At 49.3% G+C, this 26,222-nt stretch overlaps 1 protein-coding gene across 6 annotated transcripts in view; it reads right to left on the bottom strand.

Annotated features, from left to right (window-relative positions):
• Nucleotides 1-25,682, bottom strand: part of TCEA3 (transcription elongation factor A3) — a 47,336-nt gene extending 21,654 nt beyond the window's left edge. For 2 of the 6 annotated variants that reach the window (XM_073007710.1, XM_073007711.1), the window contains exons 1-5: nucleotides 25,459-25,681; nucleotides 19,987-20,049; nucleotides 18,810-18,915; nucleotides 18,154-18,295; nucleotides 10,562-10,624 (exon numbers count right to left, since the gene is read on the bottom strand). In XM_073007710.1, coding sequence (XP_072863811.1) covers nucleotides 10,562-10,624; nucleotides 18,154-18,295; nucleotides 18,810-18,915; nucleotides 19,987-20,049; nucleotides 25,459-25,527 — 443 coding nt within the window. In that variant the 5' untranslated portion in view covers nucleotides 25,528-25,681. Of the gene's footprint in view, nucleotides 1-10,561; nucleotides 10,625-18,153; nucleotides 18,296-18,809; nucleotides 18,916-19,986; nucleotides 20,050-25,294; nucleotides 25,413-25,458 lie in introns of those variants that run through there. The other 4 variants (XM_073007712.1, XM_073007713.1, XM_073007715.1 and 1 more) reach the window with 3 other exon arrangements.
• Nucleotides 25,683-26,222: the final 540 nt, after the last annotated feature.

Below are 26,222 nucleotides of genomic sequence, written 5' to 3'. Positions count from 1 at the left end.
CATTGTATTCACATGGTGGCTCTTCTCATAGGGATAGTAATCCTATTGGATCAGGGCTCCACCCTTATGACCTCATTTAACCTTAATGAAGGCCCTATCCCCAAATACAGTCACAATGGGGTTTGGGATTTCAACATATGAATTTTAGGGGGTCACATTCAGCCCGTAACACCATGTTAATAGCAATTATCTCTCTGAGGTGGAATGATAGATTTTCTTCATTTGCTTATGCCTATTTGCCAAATCTTCTATAAAGAATGTATCTACTTTTGTGATGTGAGAAACACTTTTTTTTTTTTTTTTGAGAGGGAGTCTCGCTCTGTCATCCAGGCTGGAGTGCAGTGACACAATCTTGGCTCACTGTGACCTCCACTTCCCAGATTCGAGCGATTCTCCTCCCTCAGCCTCCCTAGTAGCTGGGATTACAGGCGTGTGCCACCACGCCCAGCTAATTTTTGTATTTTTAGTAGAGATGGGGTTTTGCCATGTTGGCCAGGCTGGTCTTGAACCCCTGACCTCAGGTGATCTACCCACCTTGGCCTCCCAAAGTGCTGGGATTACAGGCATGAGCTACAGTGCCCAGCCAAAAAATGCATTCGTGCCAAAAATGCATGGAAGTGTGGAAGACCAAGGTTTGCATGGGCAATGTCAAAGGGCTCAGTGTAGCTGGAGTGTGAGGGCGAGGGAGCTTGTGAGAAGGAGAGGGAGTTGGAGAGAAAAGATCTAACCAGACTCTGGGGTTTTTAAGGATGGTAAAACAAAAGCCACCATTTACTGCAGGTCTGCTCTTTATTCTTCTTGATAACCCTAAAGGTCACAAATTACTGGGCCCATTTTACAGATGATGGAATGGAGCCTTGAAGAAGTGAAGTGTGTCAATCATAGCTCACTGCAATCTCGAACTCCTGGGCTCAAACGATCCTCCCGCCTCAGCCTCCCAAGTAACTAGGACTGACTCCGGGCAGATGGTGCCACATCAGGCCAATTTTTTTTTTTTTTTTTCTGTAGAAATAGGGTTCTCAATATGTTGCTCAGGCTGGACTCAAACTCCTGGCCTCAAATGATCCACTCGCCTTGGCCTCCCAATGTGCTGGGATTACAGGCATGAGCCACTGTGCCTGGCATGACTTTGTGATAGTTGCACAACTCCCTCCCTCCAGAGATGTTTTTGCACTATTCTTAGGGTAGGAGCCAGGAAGTCAGGAAGTCTCTGTCTTCATTCCTCTGCTCTTCTCACCTCCTTTTTCAATAACCCATCAGAATCTGCCAGCCAGTCCCTATATCTCTGCTCAGAAAAAAGTGGATTCATCAGAGTTGAAAAAATTAAGGTCCCCTCCTGGAGTGAAATTAAGACCCACTCGAGGGTCTTACCAAACTGAGCCCTTGTGGAAGTGCCCAGAGAGCTGCTGCATTTCCTCACTCCAGGAGGCACCATTCACATTATTAGCTTGATACCTCCTGTAATTGTACAGTGCACAGCCTGGGCAGCTGCACCAGGCAGCCTTGGGACCTGGATCCACAGCTGCTTCTCATGTTCACTTTCAGGCTGTAGACATGCTACTTCCTTTCAGGAAGAAGAGGATTCTGGACTTCTGACAAAGTCTTTCAGGCCCAGGGAGTTGTGTCTGAGAGTGAGACGGACTGAGTAGCCCAGGCTTCTCAGGATCAACAACCTGGAGTTACCAGAGAATCTCATCCAACATCCAGCTGGGCACAGCTCAGTGTGGACTCTGCTGGTGACCTCCCTGTCCCCCACCTCTTGCTGTTTGGCTTGACCTTGGATCCCCTCTTTCACTCCAGACCCCTGGACCTTTGGGATTTTTGCATTCTCTAGAGACTTGAGGTTCCTCAAAGGTGTCTCCGTGCATACTGGTGAGGTGGGCCGGGGATGCAAAGCTCTGTTCTTATAAGGTTTACATTTTGAATTTCTAAAAATTTTGTCCAAAGGGATTCATTTCCTAGCTTTTATTTATTTATTTATTTTTAAAGCAGTTTTGAAACTTACTGTCCTAGATTAATCTAGCCTTGATTCTACCCAACCCTGCCTGACAACTGGGTTGCCTGGCAGCATGGTGGAGGGACAAGGAAGCTGAGATCCAAGCAGATTTTTCCTGGAGTCAGACTGCAGCAGGAGGTTTGGGTGAGGAAAGGCTAGACAGGGTGTGAACTAGTGGGGCTGTCGGCAACCAAAAACGGATGTTCCTGCCCCCAAGCCTGGTCCTGGTCACTGGGTTCCTGCCTGAACAGTCACAACAGCCCCCAAACTGGTTTCCCTGTGTCCTCTTCCTCCACTATAACCCATTTGCCAAAGGGCAGCCAGAGGGACTTTTCAAAAATCCACAACTGATCAAGTCACTCCCCTGCTTCTAACCCTCCAACACAGGGTTCTCACCCCATGGGGCCACAGACCAGTACCGGTCTGTAGCCTGTTAGGAATCGGGTCACACGGCAAGAAGTGGGCCTATTGTGAACTGTGCACGTGAGGGATCTAGGTTACACGCTCCTTATAAGAATCTAATGCCTGATGATCAGAGGTGGAACAGTTTCATCTTGAAACCATCCCCCACAAGCCCTGGTCCGTGGAAAAACTGTCTTCTATGAAACCAGTCCCTGGTGCCAAAAAGGTTGGGGATTGGTGGTGTAACAGCTTCCAATTATTTTTAGCATAAAGTAAAACTCCTGGCCAGGTGCAGTGGCTCATGCCTAAAGTCCCAGCACTTTGGGACATCGAGGTGGGAGAATCACTTGTGGTCAGGAGTTCGAGACTAGCCTGGCCAACATGGCCAAACCCTGTCTGTACTAAACATATAAAAATTAGCTGGGTATGGTGGCGCACGCCTGTAATCCCAGTTACTCAAAAGGCTGAGGCACAAGAATCGCTTGAACCCGGAAGGCGGAGGCTGTAGTGAGCCGAGATCACGCCATTGCGCATCAGTCTGAGCGACACAGCGAGACTGTGTCTCCAAAAAAACAAACAAAAAGAAAACAAAAAAGCTCACCACAGCCTCCCAGCCACTGCACTTCCTGCCCTACCCGCTTTTGGATGTAATCTCATGCCATGCTCTTCTCACGGTTTATGGAAGGCCCCCACAGCACTGCTTCTTTCTGTTCCTTAAACATACCTCTGTTCCTCCCACTGCTGGGCCTTTGCACAGGCTGGCCTTCCTTCCTGGAATGCTCTTCCTCCTCCAGGTCTCAGCTGGCATGAGGGAGGCCTTCCCTCACCACCTCAGCCAAGTCTGACAGTCCCTGCACTGTAACTCCCTAGCACATCGCCTGATTTCTATCTTTTACAGCACTTATCCAAGTGTATGATTAACTTGTTCATGTGTTTATAAACATCATCTGCCTCCATCTCCAGATTACAGGCTCCAGAGTATTGGGACCCCCGTCACAGGTTCACCGCTGCATTCCAGCTCCTGTAACAATGCTCTAGATGGACACTTGATACATCATTGCTAAATGGATGGATGAATGAATAAATGGATGAATACATGACGAATTGAGGAACTGACCATAGAGAGACGAAAGGCACATCCAGAGGATCCCCCATGGCTGAAATGTGGAAAGAAGAAGGTCCTCTTTGGAAGGACAGTGGCTCCACTCTCTGGGCCTAAGAGAGGGATCGGGAGGACGAGAGGGATCTCTCTCGGAGCCAGCCTCCGTCAACTCCCAGGACCCAGGTAATGCCATCTCCTGCAGCTGGGATGGTGCCTCGCCGACCTGTGTGCGCCCTTGCACACTCTCAACAGCTATGACTCACCACAGGAAAACCGTCAGGGGAGCCTGTAGCCTGCTGCTTTGAGGGAGCCCCAACGAGTGACAGTAATAATGGTGGTCTTTTTTTTTTTTTTTTTTTTTGAGACGGAGTCTCGCTCTGTGGCCCAGGCTGGAGTGCAGTGGCCGGATCTCAGCTCACTGCAAGCTCCGCCTCCCGGGTTCACGCCATTCTCCTGCCTCAGCCTCCCGAGTAGCTGGGACTACAGGCGCCCGCCACCTCGCCCGGCTAGTTTTTTGTGTTTTTTTAGTAGAGACGGGGTTTCACCGTGTTAGCCGGGATGGTCTTGATCTTGTGACCTCGTGATCCGCGTGATCCGCCCGTCTCGGCCTCCCAGAGTGCTGGGATTACAGGCTTGAGCCACTGCGCCTGGCCGTGGTGGTCATTTTTGAAATGACTGCACTGAGTTAGTTTACTTATTAAGAACCTAGGCTCTGGAGTTAAACTCCCAGGTTCACAGCCTGATACCAACACTTTGTAGCTATGTGACCTTGGTTGGGTTCCTTAACCCCTAGGTGCCTCAGTTTTTTTCACACGTAAAATAGGTTAAACAACAGTACCCATCTTAAGAGGCAGAGGAAAGTAACTAAGTGACAAAGTGTTATGCAGTTTACATAGATAACCAGGTTTCATGTGAGTATTATTACAAATTATTATGTGTTCATTGAGCACTTACATGGTTTGGGAACAGTGCTGGGTATTTCATTACCTCATTTAATCCTCACAATGACTTTGAGAGGGGTTCATAATTGTCTCCATTTTACAGATCAATAGATTGAAGCTCAGAGAGCTGAACTGAATTATCCGTCCAAGTTACTGTCCCAAGTTACCCATCCAACTAGCAAAGGGTATAGTCAGACCACGAACCTGTCGCCCTTTCAAATTATTTTCAACACATCAACTGTGTCTCTAAAAGAAAGGTTTCCAGAGTCCTCTTACCTAAGCAAGACTAAGCTGTTTGGAGCATTTCTTCCCACCTTCCTGGCAGGGCACACCCAGCCCTGGTCCCACCTCCCCAGTTAGGAGCTGGCTGGCTGGCTGGAATTCGTGTCTGGGCAGCATTTCAGGCAGCCACACTCATTTTGCTTTCAGTGCACACGCCTGGGAACTGAGCCAAACTGCAGAGAGGGCATCACCGGCCGGGGTGGGATTGGGGGTTGGATATATCAACAGCTTCCTTCTGCTCCCTGGATGTGCCTGCACCGCACTAGCCCTTAAAAAACCCTGCTGCCACAGGTCTGAGTAGAGGCATCTGGAGGCCGGGCTCGCTGCTTCTGTGCGCCACCTCGAGGGCATTTCTGTTACTGCATCAGCGAGCATGCTCTGCAAGTGGCAAATCATTCTGACGGCCAGGTAAAAGGATAACTGAGAACAGTCAACTTTCTTCCCTGTCACCATGGTATCCTTCGTGGTCTTCTTCCTGGTACTCCAGCTACAGTTCCCAGAGCATCGTGCTCAGTCCCATTTCCACACCTTTGCGTGTGCCATTTCTTTCTGCTTGAAATGACTCTCCTGACTTGCCTCCAAAACTCCTCCTATTAGACTTTCCATTCTCAGCTCAAATACTTTCTCTTCCATGAAGCCTCCTTTGACTTTTATAGTCATATTGAGACATGCTTCCTATGCTCCCACGGTGTTTTATACCTACCCCTTTCTAAAAACATGCATTTTGGTGTCTGCCTCTGCACTCATGGTTAGCCCTAAGAAGGGAGAAATGATGAGTTTTAACCTTTGCCTGGCCTTAGAGGTCGAAAACAGGTGGGCTACAAATATGTTTTGTCTCCCTACTGTGTCACAGAAAAATGTGAATATGTTGCTGATACTGATAATTGGGAGTTTTGGTCGGGCATGGTGGCTCACAACTGTAATCCCAGCACTTTGGATGGTTGAGGCTGGAGGACTGCTTGAGCCCAGGAGTTCGAGACCAGCCTGGGTAACAAAGTGAGACTCTGTCTCTACAAAAAAATATATTTTTTAAGTTAGCCAGGTGTGGTGACATGCACCTGTGGTCCTAGCTACACGGGAGGCTAGGGCAGGAGGATCACTTGAACGGGAGGCTGAGGCTGCAGTGAGCCCTGTTTATACCACTGCACTCCAGCCTGGGCAAGATCCTGTCTCAAAAAAGGTGGTTGGGGGGAGTCTCATATGAAAATCTAGGTGTCTGGTTTTTTTTTAAGTAATTGGAAGACATGGCACACTGGACCTTCATTTCCCCAAAGCAACAATCAGCTGGGGTGGGGTAGTGGCTGCCCCCTTCAGACAGACATGTACTTTCTAGTTTGCCATGATCTCCACTAGTCACCCAGTATATGCATGTGCCCTTGATTCCTGGAGAATGTTGAATTTGCAAGGAAGTGCTCAATAGATGTGCTTGCCAAATCAATGAATGGATGAATGAATGAAAGAGAAAAATGAAATAGAGAAATAAATCGTGCAGGAAACAGTCTGGGTAGGAGATAAATTAATGAGATTTGCAGCTGGGCATGGTGGCTCACCAGTACTGGCCTGTAATCCCAGTACTTTGGGGAGGCCGAAGAAGGTGGATCACGAGGTCAAGACATTGAGACCATACTGGCCAACATGGTGAAACCCCGTCTCTACTAAAAATACAAAAAATTAGCTGGGCATGGTGGGCCGCATCTGTAGTCCCAGCTACTTGGGTGGCTGACGCAAGAGAATCACTTGAACCCGGGAGGTGGAGGTTGCATTGCACTCTTTCCAAAGAGGACCTTCTTCTTTCCACATTTCAGCCCTGGGGGACCCTCTGGGTGTGCCTTTCATCTCTCTGTGGTCAGTTCCTCAATTCATCATGTATTCATTCATTTATTCATTCATCCACTCCACTGCACTCCAGCCTGGTGACAGAGTGAGACTCTATCTCAAAAAAATAATGATAATGAGACTTGCTTGTGTCCCTTTTGGTTTCCTACCCTCAATACTGAACCAGCAGGAAATGGCACAGCTTCTGGACGGACAAACAGATTCTGTCTGACTGATCTTCAGAGAAAGAATGCATTATGGGAGGGAGCTAGGAGATTTCAAGACCATGAAGGCAAAGTCAGGAGGAGTCTGGAGGCTCAAATCCTTACACGAACATCGAGTGTTTTCATTTTTCTTTTTTCTTTTTTTATTTTTTGAGACGGAGTCTTGCTCTGTCGCCCAGGCTGGAGTGCAGTGGCGCGATCTCAGCTCACTGCAAGCTCTGCCTCCCAGGTTCACGCCACTCTCCTGCCTCAGCCTTCCAAGTAGCTGGGACTACAGGAGCTCGCCACTACGCCCAGCTAATTTTTTATATTTTTAGTAGAGACGAGGTTTCACCGTGTTAGCCAGGAATGGCCTTAATCTCCTGACCTCGTGATCCACCCGCCCTGGCCTCCCAAAGTGCTGGGATTACAGGCATGAGCCACCGTGCCCCACCCGAGTGGTTTTATTACAGTATCAAATCCAGAATGTCACAAGTGGCCAGTGTTTCATCTGGGAATAAGATGACCCTTCATTATCCAGGAAAGTCTTCACACGTGGCATCTCTGGTTCCTGCCACGAAATGTCAGGAGTATCCCCCTCCTTCTCGCCCTACCCCTACTTTGGCCCAAGTCATAGTGACAACCCAAAATGCCTCCACACATTTCTAAATGACCCCTGCTGAGATCCACTGGTCTAGAACCATTTCTAGGAGCCACCATTTCTAGGCCTGACCCACATCAGACATTGCTAATTGACTGCAGAACTTTTTCTACGGCCTCTGATTCCCTCTCCAATCAGCACTCCAGATAGCTTCCACTCATCAGCTGGAGCAGCTGCCATGCTGGATGGAGGTGTGCAATACAGCCTAGGCCTGTTTAATCCTTTTTTTTTTTTTTTTTTTTTTTTTTTTTGAGACGGAGTCTCACTCTGTCACCCAGGCTGGAGTGCAGTGGCCGGATCTCAGCTCACTGCAAGCTCCGCCTCCCGGGTTTACGCCATTCTCCTGCCTCAGCCTCCCAAGTAGCTGGGACTACAGGCGCCTGCCACCACGCCAGGCTAGTTTTTTGTATTTTTTAGTAGGGACAGGGTTTCACCATGTTAGCCAGGATGGTCTCGATCTCCTGACCTCATGATCCGCCCGTCTCGGCCTCCCAGAGTGCTGGGATTACAGGCTTGAACCACCGCGCCCGGCCCTGTTTAATCTTCATAAAACCTTAAACCACCTAATTTTTGTGTCTCTACTTTTCTTTCCAATGGCAATCTTACTGATACATTAGGCTTAAAATAATTCTGCAGCTTCCCACCAGGGTGCCCCAAAACCCAACATGGCCCCACGGACCCTAATCGTTCTCCTTGATCTGCTGCTTGGCCACTTCCTGGTCTGGCCTGCTCTCCTTGGCCCTGTTTCTCCTCCTGTGACCTCTGACCACTCTCTTAGACCACACTTCACACCCATTCCTTTACTCACAATCTCTCCTTGGTGCTCTCATCCAGGTTCTTCAGATGTCAGTTACACACTAATGACTACAATTTTTGTTTTGTTTTGAGATGGAGTCTCGTTCTGTCCCCCAGGCTGAGTTCAGTGGCGCGATCTCAGCTCACTGCAACCTCTGCCTCCCAGGTTCAAGTGATTCTCTTGTCTCAGCCTCCTGAGTAGCTGGGATTACAGGCACCTGCCACCATGCCGACTGACTGTTGTATTTTTAGCAGAGATGGGGTTTCTCTATGTTGGCCAGGCTGGTCTTGAACTCCCAGCTTCAAGCCATCTGCCCACCTCGGCTTCCTAAAGTGCTGGGATTACAGGCATGAGCCACCGCACCTGGCCTTGACTCTGCAATTTATATTTCCAGCTGAGACTTTCTTCCTGAATTGTAGCCTCATATAATCCAACTGCATATTCGACTTCTCCAACTGAATGACTAACACACGCCTCAAATCCAACACATCGAGACCTGAACTCTGAATTTTCCATCCCAAGCCTGATTTGCATAAGCACAGTCTTCCCCATGCCAATTCATGGCGACTCCATCCTTGCAGATGCTCAAGTGAAAAATCTTGGACTCATCCCTGACTCCTCTGTTTCTCTCATTCCCCACATTCAATCTGTCAGGAAGTTCTGTCAGCTTTCCTGTCAAGATATATCCTGAAACCACCCCTTCACCCTACTTCCACCATTACCTCCCTCATCCGTGCCACTGTGATATCTTGCCTGAATTACCACAACAGCCTCCTGGCTGGTGTTGCTGCTCCTTCATTCCTGGCACAGCAGCCAGAGCCATCCTGATAAATTTGGTGACATCATTCCCGCCCTCGGTATCCTCCAATAGCTCCAGCTTTACTCATGCCTCCAACTCTCCCCCTTGCTTAAACTACTCCAGCCCTTGGCCACCTCACTGCTCCTTGACTCTGCCAGGCACAGCCCAACCTCAGGGTGCTTGGCTTGGAATGATGCCAATTATCTGCTTGGCTAAAACCCTCTTTCAAGCTGTTGCCTAACGGTCACTTCCTCAATGAGGCCTTTTCTGATAACTCCATGAATATCCTTCCCCAATCCTCTTCCCTCTCTGCTTCTGTTTTCCATAGGACTTGTCACCTTCTAAACTTTACCTGTCTCCCCCTATTTAGACTAAAGGCCCCCCATCACTGCAGGGATTTTTGTCTCTTTTGTGAATTTCTATATCCCTGGCACCTAGAATAGTTCTCACCACATAGTAAGCCCTCAATAAATATTTGATGACTAAATGACTGGATGATTTTTTGGGTAGACATCCTAGCCAGTTCAGCCCAAATCCAGAGAGAGGCCACTCCAGGTATAGGCTTTTTTTTTTTTTTGATAGAGTCTCGCTCTGCAGCCCAGGCTGGAGTGCAGCAGCGCGATCTCAGCTCACTGCAAGCTCCACCTCCCAGGTTCACGCCATTCTCCTGCCTCAGCCTCCCAAGTAGCTGGGATTACAGGCGCCCACCACCACGCCTGGCTAATTTTTTTGTATTTTTTTTAGTAGAGGCGGGGTTTCACCGTGTTAGCCAGGATGGTCTCAATCTCCTGACCTCGTGATCCGCCCGCCTCAGCCTCCCAAAGTGCTAGGATTACAGGTGTGAGCCATTGTGCCTGGCCATTGTTTTGTTTTTGTTTTTGAGAGGGAGTCTCACTCTGTTGCCCAGGCTGGAGTGCAGTGGCGTGACCTCGACTCACTGCAACATCTGCCTCCCGGGTTCAAGTGATTCTACTGCCTCAGCCTCCCGAGTAGCTGGGATTACAGGTGCCCACCACCATGCCTGGCTAATTTTTGTATTTTTAGTAGAGGCAGGGTTTTGCCATGTTGGCCAGGCTGGTCTCGAATTCCTGACCTCAAGTGATCTGCCTGCCTCGTTCTCCCAAAGTGCTGGGATTACAGGCATGAGCCACTGTGCCCAGCCTAGGTATCGGCTTTCAAGACCTCTGTCCTCACTGGGTTCAATCAGACCTTGAGACTGGTCGCCTGACAGTGATGGGGCAACAGCAACCAGTCAGCCGTCCCAGGGAAGGAGCCACACGCCTGATTCAGGGGCCCACTTGCTAAATGGATGAATGAATAAATACATGAATGAATACATGATGAATTGAGCAACTGACCACAGAGAGATGAAAGGCACATCCAGAGGGTCCCCCAGGGCTGAAATGTGGGAAGACTGTGTGGGTGTTAGAATATGGGGGCAACATAACGTAGGATGTTTCTTCCTTCCCTCCTTTCCTCTGCCTTAGGCTTCCTCCATAAAAACAGAGAACGGGACACAAGCTGAATAGGACATTGGGATGGAGAAGGCTGTGGCTTCCTTTACCTTTCCACTGATGGCCTTTTTGGAGAGGAGGTGGCAGAAGACTTGGAGTCCACAGAGTCTCTCCTGAAAGAAGAGAAATTGGCGATGAGACTGCTTTGTAGGCTAGCATCAGTGCTGACAGGAAGGTGGGGAGAAAGCATCCTGGGAAAAGGCCAGCTGGATTGAGGCTAAGGAAGCCCACCCGGACCACAGCTACGTGGGAGAGGGAGCTCCAGGCGGTGCCGGCTGGTCATGACCTTCACCTACCCTCCATCAAATGAACCAATACAAGGGAAGGAAGTCGATATCTGCCAAGGGCCTAACACATGTCACATGTATGTGACATGTGTTGTGTTGCTCATTATTAACAACTATTCTCAGCAGGCCCCTGTCCTCCTGGCTGTCAGGCAGGCCTTAGCTAACTGGAGTCCACAGAGACTGGATTCCTGGAGTTGTCTGTACTTATCTGGAACCAGAGAAACAGAAAGATCAGCTTCAGCCTCCCTGGCAGGCACTTTAGGAGGAGAAGAGGAGAAACACATGGGCCTTGGGGATAGAAGAGCTGGGTTAAAATAGCAATCAGAAAAGCAAGAGACAAAATTAGATGCGGATTGTGACTAAAGTCACGCAAGAAAACCAATGCACAGGAGGAAAAGTAGATCTAAAGAAAATATATTCAAATGCTGTTTACAGCTAGGGTGATGGGTTTAAAGGTGAATTTTTCGGCCAGGCGCGGTGGCTCAAGCCTGTAATCCCAGCACTTTGGAAGGCCAAGACGGGTGGATCACAAGGTCAGGAGATGGAGAACATCCTGGCTAACACGGTGAAACCCCGTCTCTACTAAAAAATACAAAAAACTAGCTGGACGAGGTGGCCGGCGCCTGTAGTCCCAGCTACTCGGGAGGCTGAGGCAGGAGAATGGCGTAAACACAGGAGGCAGAGCTTGCAGTGAGCCGAGATCTGGCCACTGCACTCCAGCCTGGGCAACAGAGCGAGACTCCGTCTCAAAAAAAAAAAAAAAAAAAGTGAATTTTTCCCCCAATTTTTCCAAAATGCATGCAGGTACATTCTTTTTATGATGTATAATGTAGTTCTTCTTTTTACTGGTTTTAAAAAATTAATCTGTTAGTTAATTGCAAACCCCACTCCCCATCTCACTTACCCTGCCCTCCTTTTAATTCCATAGTACATGTCACCTTCTAGCATACTTGACTAGCATAATTGACTTTTTTTTCTTTGAGACAGAGTCTCACTCTGTTGCCCAGGCTGGAGTGCAGTGGTGCTATCTTAGCGGCTCACTGAGACCTCCGCCTCCTGGGTTCGATTCTCCTGCCTCAGCCTCCCGGGTAGCTGGGATGACAGGCACGTGCCACCACGCCTAGCTAATTTTTATATTCTTAGTAGAGAGGGTGTTTCACCATGTTGGCCAGGCTGGTCTCAAACTCCTGACATCAGGTGATCTGCCCACCTCGGCCTCCCAAAGTGCTGGGATTACAGGCGTGAGCCACCGCGCCCGGCCAATTTACTTATTTATATTTAATTATATTTATTGTCTGACACCCCATGTAAATTCCACAAGAGCAGCATTTGGCAGGTTTTGGTCACTGTGGTGAACACTATCTGTGCTCAGCCCACTTCCCCTTGGGTGGTCACTCTCTCAGTGGCCTCTGGACCCAAGAGCTGCCTCCTGCAAGCTCCCCAGGGCCTCTGTTTGAGGGAGTTCTCTCCCTCAGCTAGGCTGGCTGGAAGTGCTGGTCACTAACTAATGACCCCAGGAGCAGCCCTCCACCAGACACACGGGAGAGGGGAAGAGAGGTCCTCATTCACATGCCCCTGCACTCCCACAACAGGCCCTGGGAGTTATTCTGTGGGGTTTCTCCTTAGTGCCCCTTGGGGATAGACAATGCAAGCAGGAACCATAAGCTGGAATTCCTACAGTGGGAGAGGGGAGAGAAGACACGAGACTCCACCCTGGAGAACCACTTTCTGACTCTTCCTCATTGCTTTTCTTTTTAGAACAAATCAGAAATGCTCTGCAGTTATTGCAAATGACTGTTATGAAAACTATTCAGGAACATGAAAAAATGCTTAGAATACGATAGCAAGATAAATAAAAAGGTGACATATTAGTTGATACAGGTCTGGGCTAGAGTATCAGGAAAAGTCTAAAGATTAGACTGTAAGAAAATAGAAACCAGCTGGGCGTGGTGGCTCACACCTGTAATCCCAGCACTTTGGGAGGCCAAAGCAGGCAGGTCACTTGAGTCAGGAGTTCGAAACCAGCCTGGTCAATATGGTGAAACCCCCGTCTCTACTAAAAATTCAAAAATTAGCCGGGCATGGTGGCGTGCTCTGTAATCCCAGCTACTCGGAGGCTGAGGCAGAAGAATCACTTGAACCTGGGAGATAGTGTTTCCAGTGAGCTGAGACCATGCCAGCCTAGGGGACAGAGAGAGACTCCGTTTCAAAAATAAAAAATAAAAAAAGAAAGAAAATAGAAACCATGTTTCGAAGACCTGTATTACAGATACTTCATCAGTTTGTAAGGCATGAGTCCAAAACAGCTAGCACTTTGCTTCTCGAAATGTCCCTGAATTGTGTGCAGTTACTCGGGCAAGTGGGTTAGGACCCTATCATGAGACAGATGGAAGGAAATACTCCAGCACAATATTTTCTCTAGCAGCAAATGAGATGTGGTGATCAGGGGACAGGGAAGTGTGCCAAATGGGTGATGTCTGTCAAGATGACATGGCACAGAATATCAGCATTCTAGCCAGGCCTTGGAGATGTCGCACATCAGTGAAAAAGGAGTCTGGAATATATTTTTATTTTTATTTATTTATTTTGAGATGGAGTCTCAATCTGTCACCCAGGCTGGAATAGAATGGCACCATCTCAGCTCACTGCAACCACCATCCCCTGGGTTCAAGGGATTCCCATGCCTCAGCCTCCTGAGTAGCTGGGATTACAGGTGCACGCCACCATTTCCAGCTAATTTTTGTATTTTTAGTAGAGATGGGGTTTTGTCATGTTGGCCAGGCTGGTCTCAAACTTCTGACCCCAAGTGATCCGCCCATCTTGGCCTCCCAAAGTGCTGGGATTACAGGCATGAGCCACTGCACCCAGCCAAGGGTCTTGAATTTATGCAGAAGAAAAAGTAGACTATGGTGAATACACGGATAAAAATAATGGGAGGTGACAAGCAACAACAATCATAGTGAGGCAGAAATTTAAAAATAAATATGCATTCATTCACTCTAAGAAAAGTTACAGGCAAGGCAAGGGTTAAAAGAAAAGAACAAATTTTCCTCTGCCTAGCAAGCTCACTTCAAGGACAGTTATAAGATAATGCTGTTTGAGAAGCGAAGGCCAAAGGAATGGGCTCTAGACCCCCCTCCTCTCCAGAGCAAGGTTGAAGGAAAAAAAGAAAGAAAGACAAATTCCTTTACTATTACTCCTTTCCCTGGCTTCTTAAGCATGACTATGTTTTACAAATGTCTGTATTTAGTCAGTTCTTTTTTTTCTTTCAATACAGCTACAAGGCCACCAGCTATGCAAAGCCACAAGTTATGCTATGCTGTAGATTATGTGACCTATCATATAATTAACTGCTTTTGCTTTGCTTCTGTAAGACTGCTTATAAAAACCCTGCTCCGTCTTTGTTAAAATGCTCAGCTTTTTAGATATGAATCCACTGGGCCGGTGTATACCTTAAATAAACAATCCTGTTCTCCTACTGGTCTCTCTGGTCCTCAGTTTCCCACAACAATAGCTGATAGTAGGATATTTCTGAGTGACCAGACAAAGGAGAAGGCACAGAATGGGTGACTCTTCTTTGGCCATTGTTTGCTACAGTCTTATTTCCAAATCATGTATAATCTTTATAGTTCCTAAGGACAAAAATTCAAATACTGTTTTATATTTAAAAAAAGTAATTTGCACCCACACTACCAGCTACTCAGGAGGCTGAGGTTAGAGGATCACTTGAGCCTAGGTGTTGCAGGCTGCAGTGAACTGTGACCATGCCACTGCACTCCAGCCTGGGCAACACAGTGAGACGCTATCTCAAAAAAAAAAAAAAAAGTCGGGCACAGTGGCTCATGCCTGTAATTCCAGAACTTTGGGAGGCCAAGGCAGGTGGATCGCGAGGTCAGGAGATCAAGACCATCCTGGCCAACATGGTGAAACCCCATCTCTACTAAAAATACAAAAAATTAGCCAGGAGTGGTGGCGAGCACCTGTAGTCCCAGCTACTCGGGAGGCTGAGGCAGGAGAATGGCGTGAATCTGGGAGGCAGAGCTTGCAGTGAGCCAAGATCGCGCCACTGCACTCCAGCCTGGGAAACAGAGCAAGACTCTGTCTGGAAAAAAAAAAAAAATTGGCCGGGCATGGCGGCTCACGTCTGTAATCCCAGCACTTTGGGAGGCTGAGGTGGGTGGATTACCTGGGGTCAGGTGTTCAAGACCAGCCTGGTTAAACATGGTGAAACCCTGTCTCTATTAAAAATACAAAAAGGCTGGGCGCAGTGGCTCACGCCTGTAATTCCAGCATTTTGGGAAGCTGAGGCGGGCAGATCACCTGATGTCGGGAGTTCGAAACCAGCCCGAGCAATATGGAGAAACTTTGTCTCTACTAAAAAAAAAATACAAAAAATAGCCAGGCGTGGTGGCACATGTCTGTAATCTCAGTTACTCAGGAGGCAGTAAAGAGGCTGGGCGCAGTGGTTCATGCCTGTAAAAGAATCACTTGAACCTGGGAGGCAGAGGTTGCAGTGAGCTGAGATCGTGCCATTGCACTCCAGCCTGGGCAACAAGAGCGAAACTCCACCTCAAAAAAAAAAAAAAAAAAAAAATTAGCTGGGCATGGTGGCAGGTACCCGTAATCCCAGCTACTTGGGAGGCTGAGGCAGGAGAATCGCTTGAACCCAGGAGGCAGAGGTTGCAGTGAGCCGAGGTTGCACCAGTGCACTCCAGCCTGAGCAAAAAGAGTGAAATTCCGCCTCAAAAACAAAAAAACAAAAAAAAACAAGAAAAAAACCACTCTGCCTAAAGGAATAGAAAAATTATGTATGTAGTTAGACCAGGCCTGGGAGAGGAGAGGAAGAAAAATAAAAGCTGCTTAATTTGTCTGATGTGCACAAATATTTCCCATGCTTATTCTAAGTTGCACTAATGTGGTTACAGTGTTTGTATAATGAATTATCATTAAGAAAACTAAAAAGAAAGGAAATTAATTAACTGAGCTGAAATAGGACCCCTGACAACTGGCTTCTCCCAGCAGAATGAGGAGAAACCTCTCCATTTTCTGCTCAGCCTCAGCAACAACTTCACTTCAGAGCTCCATGGCTGTGAAAAGTGACCAGGCATAACAATTTAGTGTCCCTGAAAATGTATAGTGCACTTCAAATTTTATTAACAAAATATAAATATCAATGTGTATATGAATTTTTTTTTTTTTTTTTTTTTTTTTGAGACGGAGTCTCACTTCTCACCTAGGCCAGAGTGCAGTGGTGTGACCTCTGCTCACTGTAACATCTGCCTCCCAGGCTCAAGTGATTCTCCCACCTTAGCCTCCCAAGTAGCTGGGAACACAGGTGCATGCCACCACGCCCAGCTAATTTTTCTTACTTTTAATAGAGATAGGATTTCGCCGTTGGTCTCTAACTCCTGAGCTCAAGTGATCTACCTGCCTCCACCTCCCTAAGTGCTGGGATTACAAGCGTGAGCCACCTTGCTCGGCCCATATGTATGTTCTTTTTTTTTTTTTTAAAGACAGAATCTCGCTCTGTTGTCCAGGCTGGAGTGCAGTGGGGTGATCTTGGCTCACTGCAACCTCAGCCTCCCAAATTCAAGCGATCCTCCTGCCTCAGCCTCCTGAGTAGCTGGGATTACAGGCACCCACCACCATGCCCAGCTAATATTTGTATTTTTAGTAGAGACAGGGTTTCACCATGTTGGCCAGGCTGGTCTCGAACTCCTGACCTCAAGTGATCTGCCCGCCTTGGCCTCCCAAAGTACTGGGATTATAGACGTGAGCCACCACGCCCGACCATCTTTGCTATTATGAATAGTACTGTGATGAACACACAAGTGCATGTGTCTCTTTGGTAGAATAATTTTTAGATGTCAGTTAGGGTTTTTCCAAGTAGGATACACTTGCAAAATAAGCAATGGAAAGGAACGGAACATAGAAAATGTGACAAAACCATCTCACAGGCATTACCTTTTAAAAAGCAGGCTGTTAAAATTGGGGATGACTATAGAAAACAAGTCAAAGAGAGAACAGAAAGAAAAGCCATACACCAACACATCAAGAGTGGTGATTGTCTTTGGGTGGTGGGAATGTGGGTGATTTTTTTTTTCTACTTTTCTAAATTTTTCTTTTTTTTTTTTTTGACGGAGTTTCACTCTTGTTGCCCAGGCTGGAGTGCAATGGCGCGATCTCGGCTCACTGCAACCTCCAACTTCCGGGTTCAAGTGATTCTCCTGCCTCAGCCTCCTGAGTAGTTGCGATTACAGGCATGTGCCACCATGCCCAGTTAATTTTGTATTTTTAGTAGAGATGGGGTTTCTTCATGTTGGTCAGGCTGGTTTCGAACTCCCGACCTCAGCTGATCCACCCACCTTGGCCTCCCAAAGTGCTGGGATTACAGGGGTGAGATACTGTGCCCGGCCTTCCATTATTTTCTACAACAGATTTTTATCACTCTTATTTGTTTAGTTTTTAAAAGCACTACTATTATTTTTTTGTTTCAAAAGCAGTATAGGATCATTGTGAAAAATCCCAATGATTCAGATTTAAAATTTTTATTGTATAATACAGAAAGTAGAGATCCTTTTAATTTATAATATATGTCTTGGTTTTTGTTTGTTTTTGAGATAGCGTCTTGCTCTGTTGCTCAGGCTGGAGTGCAGTGGCGCAATCTCAACTCACTGCAATCTCCATCTCCCGGGCACAAGTGATTCTCCCACCTCAGCCTCCAGAGTAGCTAGGATTACAGGTGCGCACCACCACACCTGGCTAATTTTTGTATTTTTTGTAGAGGCGGAGTTTTGCCATGTTGCCCAGGCTTGTCTCAAACTCATGGGCTCAAGTGATCCTCCTGCCTCAGCCTCCCAAAGTGCTGGGATTACAGGTGTGAGCCACCACACCAGGTGCAGTGAATCTTATAAGTGGCTATTGCCTTTGCTAGCATCTTGGAAACTTTGTCTTTGGGACTGTTACAAGACTTGGAAGTGAGGTATACACCCACTGTGGTCTTGTTTCCCTGCACCCAGTCTGTTGCCTGGGTGGGCCAGAGAAGAGCTCTAGATTGCTGTGTGGTCTCCTATGGGAACTCTTTGTAGAGGAATGCTGGAGGCCTTCCTGCAGACGCACTCTTTCCTGTCCCTGCATCCTTCTAGGCAAAGCCAGTACTACTTATGGCCTATTTGGGTCTTGTGAGTCTAACGTCTGGTTGAGCCAAAGAAGACCCCCAGAGGGGGCACTGCATGAGATAATACCAATATCTTCCTCCCCAGGATGTGAGGTTTAAATGAGATAATATACACAGAGCTGCTGGCAGAGGACGTGACAAGTGCCAGCTCCCTTGTCTCCATCCCAGAAAAGAATACCTAGTTTTGGGGTCTTCTCGTTTTTTCCGTGGTGGAGAAAGGCCTGCTTCTGGCTTCCAGTCTGAACAGTCAAGCCCTTTCTCCTTCTTCTTTGCTTTTTCTCTTTCCTTTCCTTTTTCTCCTTTTGGGGGTCCAGGGGAATCTGAAAGCAAAAGGGTGGCATTGTCCCTCAGCTAAGCTCTGTCTCAGCAGAACCTAGCATGACTTTAGTGGGCAGGGAGCAAAGGGCAGGGACGAGGACAGCTGCACACACACTCCCAACACACACGCAAACACATTTACACACAAATGCACATACAACAGAACCATGTGTACAAATATGCATTCTCACATGGGGACATAAATACACTGGCAAACACACCTCTGCACATATTCAGATAAATGCATGTATGTAGACATGTATTATATAGACAAATGCGTGAGAGCACAAACACATAAGGGTTGCATGTACACAAAACTCACAAGTCTACAAATCTTGTACTTATGTACACAAACATTGGCAGTCCCCCACTAGCTACCTCCCAGATCCAGAGGGCATCTGTCACTGATTAAGTCACTCAACAGACATACACTGAGTGCCAGCTATGAGTCAGGGCCAGTCCTGTCCCAAGTGCTAGAAGAAAAACAGGATTCAAGTCAACCTTGTCCTGTCTCACCTAGCAGCCGCTTCCAGTTTTTGATGAGGACTTTGGCCAAGGACACCACCTCCTTGTCTGAGCAGTGCTTGCGGACCCCATTAACAGCAACTCCAATCCTGGTTGTCTGCAAAGTGACAGGGTTAAGGCATGATCGGGGAATGGATACACAGGAATGGCTGCCCTCATTGGCAGGTCCTGCCCCAGCTCTACCACCACCTCCCCTTCCAACCTGTATCCCCAGAGTCCTAGCCCTGACTCCTGGCTGAGGTCAGAACCCCACTACTATAACTGAGGCCCTGCTCTGCACGAGGTCGAGGGCCCAGGGCTAAGCCTGACATAGAGGATACCTGTGGCTTTGGTGAAAGGCTGCACCTAGGGTTGGGGTTGGCTCTTGGCTGACTGTCAGGACCCCTCCCATTCCCAACCCTCTAGTGTCTATTTTTTTGAGATGGAGTCTCGCTGTGTTGCCCAGGCTGGAGTGCAGTGGTGCAGTCTCAGTTCACTGCAATCTCCACCTCCCAGGTTCAAGTGATTCTCGTGTCTCAGCCTCCCGAGTAGCTGGGATTACAGGTGTCCGTCACCGTGCCCAGCTACTTTTTGTATCTTTAGTAGAAACGGGGTTTCACCATGCTGGCCAGGCTGGTCTTGAACTCCTGACCTTAGGTGATCTGCCCGCCTTGGCCTCCCAAAGTGCTGGGATTACGGGCGAGAGCCACCGTGGCCAGCTCCCTCTAGTGTCTTTGAGCTCCAGTTTCAACTGAGACAGCAGCTCCAGCTATGAGACCTTGCATCTGTCTGTGCTCATTTTTCACGGCCAGGAGCTTTTGGTAAATTTGGGGACTTTAAGGGCCACACAGGGATTTTTAAATGGGGGACTTTTCCCTCTCCCTGGATCATTGGCCTCCTGGATCCCACAGGCCCAGGGCCTTGGGAATTGGAGTATTCAAGAAAAGCAAACCAGTCTTGCTCCAAGGCCCAGAGGTCCCTGACACCTAGAAGGTACCCTCTCTGCCCCCAAGATGCCCCTGTGTCCCCCTCAGTCCCTCCCTGGGAGGTCTGCACCTCAAGATTCCCACCCCCGTGGCCTCCCCTCAGAAATTCCTCCCAGACTCCACCTTCCCCCTTTGGGAGTCTTTCCCTCACCCACCAGCTCTCCTCCCAGGCACTGCCCTAAGGCTTCCCGCCCCCACCCCACCTGTAGTAGCTGGATGGACATCTGGCAGCTGTGCAGCTTCTTCAGAAGGTCCAGGGCCCCTTCCTGTGGGAGACCACAAGGTGAGGACTGGGGCCCGGGTCCTGCCCGGGCTTCTCTGACTACTGTGTGGTCTTGGTACATGGAGGAGGAGAATACAGACACGTGGCCGAAGGACAGGCAAGGGGCAGAAGGAAGGAGAGAGACGAGAAACATTCTGTCCTAGACGATGCTCTAACTTCATCCCCCTCCACCTGCTGGGTTCAAACCCTCTGAGCCAGGCTCCTGACCTCCAGCCTTTGGTTCTGCTGTGCCTCTTCCCAGGAATGCCCTCCCCTTTCCCCATCTTTCCTCCAAAATGAATTCCTTCCTGGCTTATTGTTGCTCGTGTGCCTGAAGGTCCTCCCCTTACCTCCCCACTGTGAACTTCGCAGGCTGAGGACTGGGGGCTTTTTAAAAAACAAAACAAAACAGCTTGGCCTGCACGGTGGCTCACACCTATAATTCCAGCACTTTGGCAGGCTGAGGTGGGTGGGTCACTTGAGGCCAGGAGTTCAAGACCAGCTTGGCCAACATGGTGAAGCCCCATCTCTACTAAAATACAAAAATTAGCCAGGCGTGGTGGCGCATGCCCATAACCCCAGTTACTCAGGAGGCTGAGGCAGGAAAATCGCTTGAGCCCGGGAGATGGAGGTTACAGTGAGCCAAGACGGCGCCACTGCACTCCAGCCTGGGTGACAGAGCGAGACTCCAACTCAAACAAAACGAAACAAAAAAACAGCTTTATTGAGGTATAATTGATGTACAATAACTGCATATTTTACAGCGTAAAATTTTGATGAGTTTCAACATACCTGTACACCCATGGAATCCTTACCATAATCAAGATAAAAGCACAGCCACCAGCCCCAAAAGCTTCTTCCTGTCCTCTTTCTAATCCATCCCTCCCCATCCCCAATCCTAAACAACCACAATCCTGCCTTCTGTTACTATGGGTGACCTTGTATCTTTAAGGATTTTATATAGAGAGTATGTAGGGCAAAACCCCTTTTTTATCTGGCTTATTTCGGCATAATTATTTTTGAGACTCATCCATGTTGTCTCGTGGATCAGTAGTTCATTTTTATTGCTGAGTGGTTTTCCACTGTATGTATTGTACCACAGTTTGTTTGTTTGTTTGTTTGTTTGTTTGTTTTGAGACAAGATCTCACCCTGTTGCCCAGGCTGGAGCACAGTGGCACAATCACTGCAGCTTTGACTTTCCAGGCTTGGGTGATCCTCCCACCTCAGCCTCCCGAATAACTGGGACCACAGGTATGAACCACCACATCTGGCTAATTTTTTGTATTGTTTTGTAGAGATGGGGTTTTGCCATGTTGCCCAAGCTGGTCTCAAAATTCTGGTCTCAAGTGATCCTCCTGCCTTGGCCTCCCCAAGTGCTGGGATTACAGGCGTGAGCCACCACGCTCAGTCTACTACAATGTTTTAAATTCATTCACTGGTTGATGGGACTTATGGATAGGTTCCAGTTTGGGGCTGCTAAAAATAAAGCTCCTAGGTACATTCATTTCAAGTCTTTGTGTGGACAGATACTTTGACTTCTCTCAGGTAAAGAGAACTGTTCTAATCTCTGAGACCTTAGGGCTCAGCAGAGAGCCCAGTGCTTCCTGAGTGGATGAACTTGTGCAGGATTAAAGCAGAAAGAAGGCGGGCGGGAGAAAAATAAGGTTTAGGTTTGAAAATCTGTGAGCTGCCAGGCCCTGGACACCCTCTGACCCATTTCAGCCTTTTCCTTTTCCCCAACCCCTTCCTAGAAGCCATACCTGCCTGCTGTCCTGAGATCAGTTCCCTGGGGAGCACCAGCTGACTGTGTCCTGTATGTTCCTATCCTTGGCCCACACTTCATCGTTCCAGCTGCCAATCCCCACCCTGCCAGGACCTGGACCATGTCCCAAGAGCTGCCCTCTGTCAGTCCTTAGCCTCCCTGAGAACTTGGGTTCGCAGCATGTTTTCAGAGGCGTGACCTGCAGATGTGTGTGCATGTGAACTTGGGGGTGCACAACTCCAAGTGTAATATTAATTAAAGGCTTGCTATGTACTGGATACTCTTCTAAGTATTTCACCTGCATTATCTCATTTAAGTTTCACAATGACCCTATCGGGTGGGTCCTGCGTATTAGTCCCATTTTTACAGAATTATTATCCCATGTTCACCAAGGAGCAATCCAAGAAACAGAGAAGTTAAGTAATTTTCTCAAGGTCACATGCTTTATAAGGAGCCAAGCAAGGATTCAAACTCAGGCCTTTTGGGCTCTAACTACTACACAAATTGTGTTAGCGTAGGCATAGATCTGTCTACACATACACAATCATGGAATATCAACATGGGTAAGTGCAGTGGTGTGCTGGCCAACGTTTAACAACCAGTTCTCAAGGGGGGAAAAAAAACAACTGACCTATAGTGTTTGCCAATTTCTGTGGTGTAAACACTCATCCTATGGCCAATTTCAAGCTACCGACATGCTGTCACTGAACCGAAGGAAGTTTTGGGAGGAGATGTACAGTACTATAGATGTACATTCTATAGCATTTCCACCGTACAGATAACAATAGAAGTAAATTACCTCTGACCGTACATGACAGTACAATGTAGTAAAATAATCAGGAAGTGATTATTTTGGAAGATTCATTACCTTTGTTTTTAATATAATTTATTTAATTGTAAGCAGATAATGTAATTTTTTTAAACAATTGCTGTGTTTAACCACCAGGTTGCAAAATTCCTGAAAATGCAACAATCAGTGTTAAGCCAGTTCCAGCTCCCCACTGGGTATATGCCTCGTGTGTCACGGTTGTATAACTGGGTCATATTGGAGGAGAACAGCCATGAGCCTGGATTGTAGCTGGGTTCACAAAGCCTTGTGCAAATGTTGCTGGGTGTATCTCTCTGAATACACATATGGGTTCTGCAGCCAGCAGTATCTCTGGTCTAAGTGTGGAGCTGTGAATATGCAGCTCCAGGCACAGCTGTGTCTATTTGTCTTTATGGGATGATGCCTGTGTTATAACATCTGAATGTATACATGTGGCTGTTTGCTAAGTCTGTAGCATTGCATGTCTGGGTGTAGCTGTACTGCATGCGCACGTGTGTGGCTGTCTTTGTGTATCATTCTGTAACTCTAATGGTCAATGTGGGTCATATGGATCAGGATGCTTGTCATGTTGGTGTCAGTAGCCGTGTCTCATATGCAGTTAGGTTCAGTTGCTTATTTAACTGCTGTGTTGTAGCTGCACATTATAGCTATGTGTGTGTGTGTGTAGCTGTGACCGTAGGCACTTTGTTGTATGTTTGAAGTTGCTTCTGTTAGTGCATGCTCAGAGGATGTGACAAAGCCCTAAGTGGCTGAGACTTCAGCAATTGGCAGTAAACCCCAGGCCTGAGCTGCAACGTGGAGGATCCGTCTTATTACAGGAAGTATGTCCTCCTCTGCCTAACCACCGCTGGGCGGGTCCACTTTCACTCCCAGAGCAGGCCCCACCTTTCTCGGCCAGACGCCCAGAGCTCCGTGCCCACCCAGATGCTGCCAAAAGTCCAGGCGCAGACGTGGCTGTAAACTGGCTCCACGCTGCAGGGACCCTGCGGCCAGACTTGCATCTTTCTGGGGACAGCTCTGGGCACTTCCACAGGAATCCATCTCCAAAAGACACCATTTTCTCTTCCCACTTCACAGAAGAGGAAACTTGAGGCCCAGAGAGGGAAGGTTGAGTGGCTTTTGCCTAGGGTCATAAAAGGAGTGAGGGGGAGGCCATGGCCGGTTCCTTCATCTTCAGTCAGAGCTCTAACCCAAGCAGGCTGCCTGTCCCTGGGTCTCTAGGCGTCCCCACCCTACCCCTCTTACCCAGAGGCCCAGAATTTCTTTCCTGGCCCAAACTTGGGGGTCAGTAAGGAGCTGGGCTGGGATAACCTGTCTATTTGAACTAGAATTTGGCTCAGAATCCCTGGCTGGGCTCTGCCAACCCCAGCTGAGAAAGTGCCCCTCATGACTTGAGGTTCAGTTGCACTGAGTATTGTGGAGGAGTCTGGAATAGGGAGCGCGTAGAGGTTGGGAGTATCGGGTGAGAAGCTCCCAGCACTCTGCAGGTTTGTGCTGTACATTTTTGTGTTGGACCTGGCTGCCTAGAAGCAGATCTTGTTCGCCAGCTCTTACCAAGCACAGGTCTGAGTCCTACTAAGGGGTTTACATCTCTGTCTCATCTCTCCAATCCTCATCGCTGCCAGCAGAGACAAGAATCCAGTGACATCCCTTCTCCAGAGGCAGATAATCTCATCTCTTTCTTACAGATGGAGAAACTGAGGCTCTGGCCTTTATATAGACACCAACTCATGACTGCCCAGTGTCCACCCTGCCACTCCATGGTTCCAGCGACCCTTCCCTGGGCCTTGGCTACTCTTCCTGGCTCTAAAACTTCCCTTAGGGTCTCTTCCTTTCCCAGGCTTCTAGGTCCTGGAAGTGCAGGTGGCTGCAGCACATGGCTACCGATGGTGGGAGGAAGAGGACCCAGGGACAGGGCGGGGAGGTGGGATGGTCATGCTCACCAGGCTCCCTTTCTTTCCTCCCAGGACGAGCCCAGGCCCTCCAGGACCCAAGGCCAAATTTGCTCTGGCCAGGCGACCAGTCGGCCGCCAACCCCAGGCAAAGATCACGGGGAAGATCAAACATTAACTTCCAGTTGGATCTGCGCTCTGGCCAGGACCCTCCGGTAGGGCTGTCAGCCCTGCTCCCAACCTCCCGCCGAGCCCGCTCCTCCCTCCGCCCTCGCCCTTGCTGCACAGGCCTCCAGCCCGGCCCCCTTCCCCCGCCCCGCGGGCCCCCGCACCTGTTCGGCCCCCGCCCGTCCGGGCCGCACCCCAAGGCCAAGGAAAGGGAAAGTTGCCAAAAGAACCGCTCCTGACGCCCCAAGCTGTGGGGTCGCAGGATCCACGGCCTTTTACTTCTCTCCCGCAGACCCACTCCGGGGTGCAGGGATGCAGCTCAGTACCCCCGTCAGTCCAAGTTTCTCTGCCACTTCTCGGGCCACCAGGATTTGCCCCCAGCCCCGCCCCTGCCATCGCCGCCACTCCCCGGGCTTTGCACACGCCAAGTCCTGGGACTCCCAAAGTCCTTTCCCATGTCCAGCTCTCTTCGCCCGCTTTCCTGGGCCCCGCATTAGCTGCCCAGGGTGAACCCTACACGTCCAAAGGGACGTGCACAAGTCGCGCCTCTGGGACCCGCAAGATCCCCCTGGCGTCCTGGGCCACGCACACACCCACCTCGAGGTGCTCAGCAAGGGTCCCTAAGGGGCTTTAGGCCCTGCACCAGCCGCTTGGGTCCTGGAGTCCCGTACGCGCCCCGCCAGTACGTCCCCACCCCGGAATCCGGGGCTCGCCCGCGCCTCCCGGGGGCGGGGGCCGTGGCCCAAACTCTGCAGCCTCACCGTGTTCTTCCTGGCCACCATCTTCTCCAGCTTTTTGGCGATCCTCAGCAGCTCCTCTTCCTGGCCCATGTTGGCCCGCGACGCCCGGCGGGGCGAGGGGCGCAGGGACAGCAGTCGTGCCTCGGGGGCAGGAGGCGCGAAGGCGGAGGGCGCGCAACCCGCGCGGGCCCCAAACACACACGACACACACGCCCGGCGGGGGCGGGGCTCTCCCCACCCCCACCCCCCACCGCCCGCCTTCCAACTGTGCGGGGGAGGGGTGGCGGGCACTAAATATAGACTTCAAGGACTTGCCAGGGCACTGATTGCCCGCGCCGGCCAGTCGGGCCTCAGGGGAGGAACGAGGCTGAGAGAGGGGACCCTCCACCTCGGCGCTTCCAGGGGCGCCGGGGGACCGAAGGGAGATTTGGGAAGGAGGGTTCTCTGGCAAGTTGGGAGGCTGTGACCTGGCCACAGGCGGCGGTCGCAGGGGCGCCCGAGGGTGTCCCAGGGGCCCCGGGAAGCGTTCTGGGCTCCCGGGTCTCTGCACCGTTGCATCTCAAAACGGGAGGACTCAGTTCCGCGCCTATGCCCAAGTGGAGGCAACTGGGTGCGCTCGAATCCCGTGTGTGTGTGTGTGTGTGTGTGTGTGTGTGTGTGTGTGTGTGTATCACTAAATCCAGCTCTGCTTTAACCTGCACTCACTCCATCCTGCACACGGCCTGTGCATGCCACGTGTATCCAGGCTCCTGTTTGCCTCTGTCTACCTAAAACTTAGTTTGATG

The sequence above is a fragment of the Chlorocebus sabaeus genome, chromosome 20 (assembly GCF_047675955.1).
Source record: "Chlorocebus sabaeus isolate Y175 chromosome 20, mChlSab1.0.hap1, whole genome shotgun sequence".
In the NCBI taxonomy this organism is placed as follows: Eukaryota; Metazoa; Chordata; class Mammalia; order Primates; family Cercopithecidae; genus Chlorocebus; species Chlorocebus sabaeus.
The sequence above is the reverse complement of the archived record's forward strand: the minus strand, read 5'-3'. Positions and strand labels throughout refer to the sequence as shown.